The sequence below is a fragment of the Amblyomma americanum genome, chromosome 8, assembly GCF_052857255.1.
Source record: "Amblyomma americanum isolate KBUSLIRL-KWMA chromosome 8, ASM5285725v1, whole genome shotgun sequence".
Lineage (NCBI taxonomy): Eukaryota > Metazoa > Arthropoda > Arachnida > Ixodida > Ixodidae > Amblyomma > Amblyomma americanum.
The window spans coordinates 140,259,175-140,271,559 of NC_135504.1; the positions used below are offsets into that span (position 1 = coordinate 140,259,175).

At 43.9% G+C, this 12,385-nt stretch overlaps 1 protein-coding gene across 1 annotated transcript; it reads left to right on the plus strand.

The window, feature by feature from the left end:
- Positions 1–8,781: 8,781 nt before the first annotated feature.
- Positions 8,782–12,091, plus strand: LOC144102780 (uncharacterized). The gene is made up of 5 exons (XM_077635944.1): positions 8,782–9,035; positions 9,935–10,099; positions 10,737–10,836; positions 11,432–11,527; positions 11,873–12,091. Exons 1-5 carry the CDS (start codon positions 8,896–8,898, stop codon positions 12,089–12,091), a joined length of 720 nt encoding a protein of 239 aa, XP_077492070.1. The 5' UTR covers positions 8,782–8,895.
- Positions 12,092–12,385: the final 294 nt, after the last annotated feature.

Genomic DNA, 12,385 nt, shown 5'->3' on the forward strand with positions numbered 1-12,385 from the left:
CCTTAGTCGCTTTGGAACGGAGAACTCGATAAAAACAATCTCAAACCGAACTAAAGCCCCTCAATGAAGCAAAAGTAACGCAATGCGTTGAACGCAAAGCGCCAGGTTCCCTCCTTTTCTAGCGCGCCGCCGGATAATCGATCCTCCCATTGGCCGAGGCGCCGTGGTCACATTTAAGCGCGTGCTTTTTTGCTCCGCGGTAAGAGTCGAGCTTCCTTTTCTTTCTGTGCAACAGTTTTGGTGGGAAGGGTTTTTCCATCTTTGACGGCGTCTACGCGTTGCCGCGATGCCGAGCTTCAGTTGCGCGTGTGAATGCAACAACCGAGGAGGCAGTCGGAAAAGATTTTTTGTAATTCCGTCTGCAAAAAGCAATGCGGCTCGCCGAAAGGTTTAGATGCACAGGATCAGCCGAGCAAACTTCGATAATGGGCTGGATCGGCCATTTTGTGAGGTGAGTGGCCGTGCTTCAGTTGTCAGTCGTGCTTTTTTTTTTCGGGTAATTTGGTGCGAAGCGCGAGCGACTGCAGTCTTTCTTCGCAGTAAATGCTGTATGGCATAGTTGTAGATGGACTCGTTCGCTCGTAGGCTACGAAAGCTGTGCTTCTTTTTGTTTTATGCCCACCGTGCCAGCTCTGCTAGATTCTGCAGGTGCAGCTTTGATGTTGTGCCCATTTCGTGGCGTGTCGACATGGTTGCAGTCAAACTCGTTCGCAGGCTCAACTCGAAAGTTACGCTTTCATCTTGTACACTGCTGCTGAAATTTTTGTCGCAGATAGCCTCCTTCGCTTGCGAACCCCATACTAAAGAGGCGGTTCTCACTCTTTAATACCCGCTCTACATACTGCTCGCAATATATGTCTAATTTTTATGTTGCGCACATTACTTGCCGCATATGGATCGTTACAGATGGACTCCTTCGCTCACGAATTCGATAGTAACAGGTCGGTTCGTGCCTTTAGGGCCTCCGCTGTTCATGCTGCTCGCGGTGCAGGTCTGTCTTTCATGTTTGGCGCATCGCTGGACGTATTTGTTTTGTTGCAGTTGGACTCCGTCGCTCACGAACTCGATGCCAAAGGGGCGGTTATCGCTGTTGAAGTCTCCGCTGTTCATGCTGCTCACGATTCCTAAACGAACCAACGCGTGTTTACTTCAGAGAGTACTCCTTAAATTCGAGATACGATTTTTCAGCATTTGAGTTTTTTTTTCTGTTGCAAGCAACTTCGACCGTAAGCGATTAACTGCGGCAGTCCAGGCTACTGCGCGTTAGGCATGGAGATTACATGACGGAAGGCAATGTTCTCTTACATGCCATTATTGCATATGCTGACCCAAGATGATAATCACCTAACAAGCAGCATTCGAATGACTCATGCGGCGCTGTAGTTGCTCACGAAACAGCGTTTAAATGTCTCTTTTGTTTGCTGTTAATCAACTCCTATTAACCCTACATCAAAAATCTGATCACAACCGTGTAACAGTGCGCAACTATAGGACTTCGTATTCGCCTATTTACAAAAAAAAACATTACGTGGCTGCCGTCAGTCGGAAATTGTTAACAGTAGCCTGCGAGGTGTCCGAGGTGTACTAATTTTGAAATGATCTCAAAGCTTTCCTGCACTCAAATAATTGAAATTCAGACGAGTAATCACTTACCCACTGAATAGGACAGTCTGTTGCACGAGTGGATTACGCCTTTGAGAGAATATATTATAGGAGCTTTAAATCGCCATCCTTTCAAATAAAGCCTAGGCCACACATCTAGTCGCATGTCGGTCCACTTCCTCTTTGCGGAGTTAAATTGTTAATAAGATTGTGCAAAATGCGCCGGTTGAAAAACACGACTGCGAGGCATTCCCCATAGTGCCGCTCGCTCGCTCGCTCACTCCACTGTCAACATATGCTCCGCAATCAAAGCGATCGCAGGACAAAAAGTCTCGATAAAGCAGCGCAGCGTTGGTGGCGGCAATTATTTTTCGATCTTCCATGTCATCATGTCATTTCAACCGAAGCTCAGGCAAACAACGCAACGCTCGCAAAATTCATTAGGGCGCGGGGTCTGCTGCGCGCTAAAAGGCGAGCGTTGGGAGCGTCTGCTAGCATCCCCCTGCCTAGGTGCCGCCACCGTCGGCGCCCGGGAGGAGCCGAGAGGAGAAGGACCTCCTTCACCCCGCGACGTCACGAAGATGCGGTGGCGCTGATGTTAGCAGCGACTTTCGCATGGTAGGCAAAACAGGTTCCGCTTGCCCGTGCCTACCGCAGCTGCCGCAGTTACCGGCGGCTGCTTCAAACCTGTGCACTGCAGAAGCAGCATATATTCACCAGCTGCGTCACTGCTGGATCCGCGTAGTAGCATAAAAAATATTAAATTAGCCTCGATAGGTTTCTCGCGCATAAATGCCGCATTCGGAAACTGGCTGACAGGCATTGGGCCACGGTAGTAAAGCGCGAAGTCTGGGAGTCGATAGGCACTGCCACTCAATGCACTTAATGCATGCAAGTTACTGCGTTCATTAACCTGAACTTCAGGATAGTAGGCTGATAATTGCTCAAGGAAAAAAAAGACATATGTAGCTGCACACGTACTTATCACCTTGAGCCGGAGTGGACGGGGCGCCGACAGGTTCACTCGCCCCCAAGGAATACGTTTTTTTTTTGTTAATAGCACACCATGTTTAAATGGCGCGTTTTGTGACATTTAATAGTTACTTGAAACTGTTTCTTGATATGACGACTTAATTATTTCATTCGAGTAGAAAGAAGTCTGGTAAGTTGTGTCAATCTTGCGCGGTCGCGTTGGTGTGCTTAGAATAGCGTACCTTAAGTGTGCTAAACGCCATATGCTTTTTCATTGCATCATGCATGTGTCATGTTTCATGAAGTAATACATGATCGCGAAGCTTGTTTGGAAAGAAGCAGCCGAAGGCGTGCTACTAACAGACACATGGCGAGATTGAGAGGGGACGCGGCATGAAAAGTGTTTTCGTCATTCATGCATGCTATATGTAACTAACTTGGTGCAAATATGAAATTCCTACGCAGGTTTCAGTCATTCCTTTTCTTTATAGCTATACCTGGCGCAGTTCTGGGTAATTATAATTAACACCGTCGTCAAGTCCCCCCAAGCTAGGTCTCAAATAATTGAGTAGATAGTGCGCAGTTTTTTTATGCCAGCATGTGCATAAAGCCCTGTTCTGTATGATGACGCGATTAGTTGTTTTTCTATATGATCAGTACTTATGCATGCATAGTTACATGAAAACGTTTCTTACAAAAAATAACTAACACAATACTGCACGTGTAGGGAAAAAAATTGAGAGATTTATTACGCTCCTCAACGTCTCAGGAATAGTTTGCGACAAATGGAATCATTTGATTTTCATGCGAATTACGAAGGTGAGTGATCCAGTCGCAGAAAATGTGAGAGGTCAGAAAACGAACCTTAAAGTTTATTCCCTCGTTTATGGCATCTTCGCTTTCGCTTTGGTCAAAGAAATGCGGCACTGAAATCAAAGAAATTACCTCACAATTTTTGACGACCACACTTCTAAAAAGCGTAATTTATAAATTTGTACTCAATATTTTGCTATAATTTTTCGTCACGAAACTAGACTTCAGGGCTAGGAAAGGAAATAATTCTAGAAATCAAAAATTTTCACCAAATCGACCAGCTTAACAAGAGGACAAGTCGGCCTGGCTGGTGCGTGGTCATGCGGCTAAAAACAGCGCTAAGCGAGACAGGAGATCGGGGAAACGACTCTGTCCCTACTTTTCGCGCAGCGCGACACGTACGTATGTCAGCAGACGATGAGCGCATGTCTGCTCCGGCGAAACAACGCCAGCACTTCCCCTCACTACTGTCCCGAACTAAAATCATTCCGGCTAGTGCAGAGTGTCAAAACTTGTTTTATTCAATGCCTAGCGCATAAATAAACGGCAGGAACGCTTTCTACATGTTTACTACTAACCATATATACAATACACAGTGGCAAACTATTTCTCTTTATAGGCCGCACGTGGACAACGCGAGCTCGTGTACTTCGACAAATTACTAAGTTGGAAGCATCGACCATTGCTGTGATTCGCAGAAACTGGAAACGCGGCTACAAGCCTTGAAAACCCGCGCACAACACCTATCCGCGACGCCACTCCCCGACCTTTTGCCTACCACGAGCTCGCTAGCAACTGCAGCGCCACCTCGTTTGTTTACAAACATGCCCAGTGGGCACGTTGGCTGGCCGCCTGACAGCATGTCCAACCCGTTGCTTTTTTACATGCAGTTCTTCCTGTTTGGCACAACATCGGTCAGCGCATTGCAAGATTCAGCGTGCTTGGTCATCACAATACCAGCCACCTACGGAGTCTGCGCGTACGAGCCGCCGCACCATGACGATCGCTGGACGTCAATGCGTCCAGGCCCATCGACATCATCAAGAGCCTATATAAGAAGCCAGCCCCCATCAACGCCTTCCAGTGGGCACGTTGGCTGGCCGCCTGACAGCATGTCCAACCCGTTGCTTTTTTACATGCAGTTCTTCCTGTTTGGCACAACATCGGTCAGCGCATTGCAAGATTCAGCGTGCTTGGTCATCACAATACCAGCCGCCTACGGAGTCTGCGCGTACGAGCCGCCGCACCATGACGATCGCTGGACGTCAATGCGTCCAGGCCCATCGACATCATCAAGAGCCTATATAAGAAGCCAGCCACCATCAACGCCTTCCAGTGGGCACGTTGGCTGGCCGCCTGACAGCATGTCCAACCCGTTGCTTTTTTACATGCAGGTCAGTAACAAGTCTTCTACTGTTAAATCTAGCGATAGATGCTTCATCCAGCTGACGTGCCCACCAATCCTATGTACACTGTGCTTGGTTGTTCGTGATTTTGTGTTTTCGTTACTAATGCTTTCTGGAGATGTAGAGCCGAATCCTGGGCCCACTACTGAGGAAATGCTAGCCGAAATACTTAATGGGCACAAGAAAATTGAAAAGAGGTTAGAAGAAATTGAAATGAAGCTAAAGGTGGTTGAGGAGTCAGCATCGGCTGTTAAGGAAATTAGCAAAAAAGTCTCTGGTCTCGAAAAAACTGTCCGCAGCTTGCAAGACAAATTTATTGACCTAGAGGACCGTTCCCGGAGGAACAACCTTCTAGTTTTCGGGGTCAAAGAAAAAGATGAAGAAACTCAAGACGATTTGAAGGAAGCTGTGATTGAGGGCGTGTTTGAGAACACCCTTGGAGTGCAAGTGTCTTCGGTAGAGCGTATACATAGGATTGGGCGCAAACAAGGGACTAGACCACGCCCGGTAATAATTAAGCTCTTCGACCACCGCGAAAAAAATGACCATTCTAAAGAATTGTTCCAAATTGAAGAATAAAGCATTCTCAGTTTCGGAAGATTTTTCAGCACATACAAGGCTCAAAAGAAAGAAACTCTGGGATAGTACTTCGGAAATTAGAGCAGCTGGAGGGAAAGTGCAACTAGTGTACGACAAAATTAGAATTAACGGCGAACTGTTCCTTTGGGATAGTGCAAGTAACGGAAGGATTCCCACAAGCAGACCAACAGTAGATGCACATAACCCACCGTCACCGCCCCAGTGAACCGAAACCCATGTCAAAAAGCCACTCCGTTGCCTCAACGTTAACGCACGCAGCATCATTAATAAATCAGATGACATTGAAAGTATTATTATGACGCACCAACCGCATATTCTTATAGTTACAGAAACTTGGCTTCACTCTGATATCTCCGACGACCAAATAACACCACCAGGTTACGGAATTCACCGGAAAGATAGAAATTCGCGAGGCGGAGGGGTTGCAATTATTTACCAACAATCATTACTTGTCTCAAAGTTACCTGATATACCTGCAATCGAGTGCGTCATCATTAAAGTACAGTTCGATGAGCACAATTTAATTGTGGGTGGTTTTTATCGTCCACCTACACAAGAAAACTTTTTTTCCGAGCTAAACGAATTTCTTTGTTCCATTCAAAGCTATTCTTGCAATGTCCTCTTGGGTGGCGACTTCAATATGCCGTCAATAAACTGGAGTAGCGATTTTCCCGAACCCCTTACCTCGTAATATTTCATGACGGCTCAGTTGGTAAAAGTGCCCACCAGAATTCAAAACGAGACAGCTTCAATTTTAGACCTATTTCTTGTAAGCAATGCAGTGCTCAACCGTAATCCCGAAGTACATAGTTTTGATGGAATATCTGACCACAAAATGATATCTTTAACAGTTCAACTTCGCCGTACCACTGACATTGAAAGAAAAAAAAGTTTCGTTCCAAACTTTTCGCGCGCTGAAGACGTCGATATTTTAGACGCCATGGATAGGTCGCTGTCGGATTTTATCTCGCTTTCTGAATCAAGCACATGCTGCGTGAACGAGCTATGGTCTTTCTTTAAGAACCTAGTCCTGAAATGCGTTAAGAACTTTGTTCCCACGAAACTAAGTATACCGCAGCGCAAACGTCCATGAATGACGAAGAAAATAGTACGGATAGGGCGGAAAGCTAAACGAATAAGAAAACAACACCGTCAGCGTCCAACAGAGATTAACACCATTAAACTTTCTAACATACGCCTCCAACTAAAAATGGCCATTAAAAATGCAAAGGAATACTACCAAAGTGTATCTTTGAAGAATTATCTGCTTTCCTCCCCTGCAAAGTTTTGGCGACACTTTTCTTCGAAAAAACAGCCCCTATCCAGTTTCTGCATAGACGGAGAAACCGTAACAGATAAATGTTTGATTGCAAAGACTTTCAATCAGTTCTTTTGTTCGGTGTTTACGAATGATGACGGTCGAAAGCCAACCTTTAATCCTTCAATTGAGTGCCCACCCATTGATAATATCTCAGTGACTGAAGAAGGCATTTTATCCCTCTTGTTAAATCTAAATATCAAGAAATCGCCTTGAATGGACGGCATACCTACTGCATTTCTTATGAGATACGCCGAGTGGTGCTCGAAGTATTTGTGTATTCTGTTTAATAAGTCTTTATCGTATGCAGCACTTCCAAATGACTGCAAGTACGCAAAGGTTACCCCAATACCCAAAACAGATAACCGGTCGCTTATCACTTCGTACAGACCAATTTCATTGCTGCCCACATGCGCCAAAACACTTGAACATATTATATTCAAACATATTTCGGTCTTTCTGAATGACAACAACATAATTGATTCCAGGCAGCATGGGTTTCGAAAGGGATTATCTACAACAACGCAGCTTCTCGAAACCATTCACGAATTCGCAGCAATTTTAGACAAGCAGGGTCAAATTGATATGATATTCATAGATTTCGAAAAGGCATTTGACTGCGTGTCTCATTCTAAACTACTTTTAAAACTACAGCCAATACTTAAAAATGATCTGCTGCTTGCATGGATTTCTGCATATTTGTCATCACGGCGACAGAGTGTGTTTATTGATGGTGTGCGCTCTGACTCAGCACCGGTACAGTCGGGCATTCCACAGGGATCCGTCCTTGGGCCCCTTTTCTTTCTTATCTTCGTCAATGACATAATACAAGTAGTGAACGTGAAAATAAGGTTATTTGCAGATGACTGCATACTATATCAAGAAATCAATAACTGCAGTGACCAGGTTTGTTTGAATTCATCATTGGCCAGCGTAGAAGCATGGTGCGCCACATGGCAAATGACTATGAATGCAAAGAAAACGGTCGCTATGTCAATCACGCGAAAACGAAACCCTTTAAAATTTTCTTACAGCACTGGCGGTAATATTCTCTCTACGGTCAGCAGCTACAAATACTTGGGTCTCGTAATTACATCTGACCTCAGATGGAACGAGCATATGTCATATATTTAAAAAAAAGCAATGCGCAAGCTTGGTTACTTGAGGAGGTCGCTTCGACAATCAACACAAGAAATCCGTCTTTTAGCGTACAAAACGTACATTAGACCAATTCTTGAGTACGCCTCAGTAGTATGGGACCCGTATACCCAGAAAAACATAACACAGTTAGAAAGCATTCAAAGAAAATCGGTTAGATTTATATTCAACTGTTATAGCTGGCAAGTATCTCCGACGGTTCTTCTAAACAACGCAAACTTAGAGCCATTAAAATTGAGACGGTATAGGGACAGACTGAAATATATGTACCTACTATATCATGATATGCTGGGAATAGATAAGGATGTGTACATTAATTTAGTTTCTAAGCGCCCAACACGATCTAATCATTCGAAAAAAATAAAGAATTTTCTTGCAGGACTAACGTGTTTAAAAACTCGTTTTTTCCACGGACAGTACGTGAGTGGAATGCGCTCACCTCGAGTACAGTGGAATGCCCGACGGTCCAGTCATTCTGCGGCATGCTTAACAGTATTGAAGCAAAATAGAATTACCATCGTGTCGTTGTGCGCAATGCCTTGAGTGCTTCATATGCATGATTGTTTTCATTGTTTGTACATTTCGTTTCTTGCTCAAGTGACTGAGCATGCGTGGTAGTGTCATGCTGCTGTGTACGCGCCTTGTTGTTTTTGTCGCGCTTTACATTTCGTTACTATTATTATTGCTGGATTTCGTCTCTTCTTCTCACTTAAATTCTTGCGATGTTTTTCTCTATGTTCGTTTTCTTGATGTATTTTTGATATGCCCACTCCTGCCTAAGGCCTCAAACTGAGGCCGGCAGTATCCTGTAAATAAATAAATAAATAAATAAATAAATAAATAAATAATGCAGGAGGTCCATTATACGCCGTGAGCAAAACGGCGGTGGCGCCGCCTGTCGCCAACACCGCGAAGTGTAGGCGGGCTCGGTCGGGCGCTGTTCCCGCCAGCGTCTATGCATGTCCACGCGCGTGCGGTCGTGCGGGTGTTCTTGATTGTAATTAACGCTGCTGTCAGCCTTCAGCGATGTCGAGAAACAACTGCTGCGTAGTTGGCTGCTCGAATACCTACAAAAACTCGCCAGGAACGCACTTCTATAAGTTTCCGGTCCTGCCTCACGAGCAAGAGCGACGGCGGCGATGGATCGCGTCTGTACGACGCAGAAGGTGAGAAACCGCGCTATGTTTGCTTCAGCGTTCGATCGTTTTTCTTTTCTTTTTTCTCTTGCTTGAAGCGCTTGACCTTTAGCGAACGCTTCCCCGTTTAAACTTCGCCTCGTCAACAGTTAAAATCGCTAGCGAAGCTGTGATGTGCTCATTGCGCTTAGATGGTTTGAACAAAATGCTCCATGTTAAAAACAAGGTCGCGGTGCCTTTCAAGAATTAAGCATCAACGTGACACCTGTGGGCATTAAAAGCTTTAGATAGGGCGTACAACATTTGTGTTGAATGCTTTTAGCATGACTTCGCGGTAACAGTAACCGCCTGAACTTCGAAACATTTGTTCTGCGGTGAATGCGTAATCTCTCTACCCCGGCTATGTTACGCGTTGTGGTCACAATGAAAGAAGTTGTAAACTCTGTGAGACCTTCGTTTTTTATTAACCCTTGTAGTAGTTCTAGCATGCGTGGTTTGCATGAAATGAATTAATATGTTTTCATGCTGCTTTATTGCGGTTTTGTTTCGCCTCTGAAAGCCGCCGCGGTGGCTCTATGGTTTAGATGCTCGGCTGCTGACTCGGAAGACCTGGGTTCGATCCTGGCCGCGAAAGAAATGCTTAGGTGCCCGTTTTCTATGCGATGTTAGTGCACGTTAAAGAACCCCAAATGGTTGAAATTATCCAGAGTGTTTCACTGCGGAGTCGCTCACAGCCTGAGTTTTTTGTGATGTTAAACTCGATAAACCATCTCTACTTTGAAAAAAAAAATTCAATTTAACATGTGATTTACCAGTAATATTTATTGCCTGGCTTTGCATTTGATTTCACTCTGTTAATATTGTGTCATGTGCCCTTTCAACTAATTGCTTAGTTCATGCACCTTTCTGTTATCTAATGGATCTTGTAGAGAGGATGGCAGCCCATGGGAGCCTACGAAAAACACCAGGATCTGCAGCAAACATTTTCTACACGGCGAGAGGTCAAATGATCCGAGAAGTCCTGCATACATTCCCAGCATATTCCCAAGTGTGTACAGATGCCCAAAGCCTGGAAGTTCAAAGAGGTATCAAAGGTAAAAATAAACTTAACAATAGATATTTTCTGCTCCCTTATGGGAGACAACTCGGGTAGAGCTGCAGCGTCATAAATGTGCTTGTTTCTGGTATTTCTACAAAAGCGTGGTATGCAGGAGTAAGTGTATGAAAATGAGACTAACTAAACCACCACTGTCATTTGATGGCACTGGTAGCTTACAATTGCTTGTTGCTTAATTTAAAACAAGTATTTTAATGACAAGATTATTCAGACTTTCTGGCACATTCCACGAAATTGTGTTAAAGAACATAGGTGGTTAAAAATAACTGCTGGATCTCAAAGAACCTATACATACAATCCCTGTCTAGGAGGCAGTATCCGCCAAGGTTGTAAATTATTTTATATTCATTTCATCCTCTGCTTTACGTTACTATCAAAGAAATTTCTTGGCAATGTGATGAGGGAATAGGAACTTAATTGCACTTTGTGGTCTGTGTTCAGCTCAGAGGTCTATTTTATCATGCAGGCAGAGGCACAAGGTAAGAAAGGCACAATTTGTGCATACAGAAGAGTGTCCCATGTACTGTGCATAGCTATATATATCAGAACTGCTGTTCCTTGGGGAAAGGCCATTACTATATAAGAGTGGACTTTATGTTTTGTTATGGTTGCAGGTTGCGTGCACGTGAGCAAAAGGAGGTCAGCATTCCTTCGGATAGCCCACCACTTGAGGATGCCATGGATGACTGCAGTATGGAGGTGGAAAAGAGAAGTGTAAATAGAATTTCTTTCATAGCTGCAAATGGATGTTTATCTTTAAATGTCAAGAAACGGCAAGAGTCTGTATATGAATTGCCCTTTGTCATAAGTGAGAAAAGCCATTATTACTGCTACACCACAGCTGTCACTTACTCATGCACCTGAGAGACTAATTTTTTAACCGGTTTCACTGCCGGGCTGCTTTACTGATGCACCTTTGTAGCAGTAATTTCTTGCTGCATCAGAAAACTTTATGCATGAAACAAATGACAATTTTGATGCTGCGTCACTGAATGCTAAATATGAGAAATTGACAGCTGGCGTTCAAGCAATAAGTAATAAGTCTTGCCAAGAACTGATCAAAGTGACGACAAGTATAGCAGGCCTGTAGTCTTCTGTGCTGATTACTTGACTCCATGTTTATTCACATTATGTGATGAACATAAAATCATTTGATTCTTATTTTTGCTGCTGTCACACTGCACCATGGCTGGTGTGCCACACGATGGCATAAGGAACTGCGTTGCTGTGATTTGGTTGACTTGCATTTAAATGGCTCATTACAGAGGTTTTAAAATAACAAGGGTTCCACATTTTATACATTGTACAGGTCGGATTGCAAACAGACCCTTGTGCATGGAAAGCAGAACTTGACATGCCAAGCCTGTTCTTTTGCTGCATGCAAGACTGCAATGCTGAGACGCAAGTAAGTGACTGGTTGTTTATCATTGTTGCACACTGCATGATTCTATTTCTGTGCGCGAAAGGTGTGGATTGAAGAGATTTAATTTCAGGCAAAAACAAGTTGCCACATGCACAGAAATTAAAATTTAAGGGCGGCCATATCCCATGGTTTTGATATCTTACTCACCATTTTCTTGACCCGAATTTATATTCTTTTTTTCTGTTTGTATTCCTTCTGTTTCAATTTCCTAATTTCATGGACATATCTACCGTATGTCTCTTGATTCTGCATGCTAGAGGCACACAATTTATTTTTCTTGTTTTTGAAGAATTGTGAAAATTAACAAATGAATTGAATTTCCATTAGGCCGTCCTTCCTATGAAGAAGAGCACCAAGGATGCTTCCTGGGGCACAACAACAGAGCTGAAAGACACTGCATGTGACCCGATGAATGTAGTGGTGTCGAACTCGAACACTCCAAATTTTCAAGGCTATGAGACACTTGCAGCTTGTAGCGAAGACAAGGCTGCAGACATACTCAAATCGATTGGAGGCATTTCAGTCCCAGTCTTTGAAAAGCTATGAGGAATAGTTATTGAATCTTTTAAAGCACGCAGATCTGAGGAGATAGTTAGTGCTCCACACAAACTTCTCCTGTTTTTAATGAAGCTAAAACTAAATCTATCATACTGTTCTCTGGCAGTATTATTTGGTGTTCACAGGACCACCTGTTCTAGGTATTTCTTTTCCGTACTGAATGTTTTGCACGAAAAGTTGAGGCCCCTTATATATTGGCCCTCACGATCGACTAATCAGATGATGATGCCAGAAAGCTTTAAGCCGCATTTTGCAGACTGTCAGGTCATTATTGACTGCACA

Excerpts from the sequence above, each read along its gene's own strand:
- LOC144102780 (XM_077635944.1), top strand. The coding sequence starts at position 8,896 with ATGTCGAGAAACAACTGCTGCGTAGTTGGCTGCTCGAATACCTACAAA. Across the intron at positions 10,100-10,736 it reads AGTTCAAAGAGGTATCAAAG|GTTGCGTGCACGTGAGCAAA; the intron begins GTAAAAATAAAC and ends TTATGGTTGCAG. Across the intron at positions 11,528-11,872 it reads ACTGCAATGCTGAGACGCAA|GCCGTCCTTCCTATGAAGAA; the intron begins GTAAGTGACTGG and ends AATTTCCATTAG.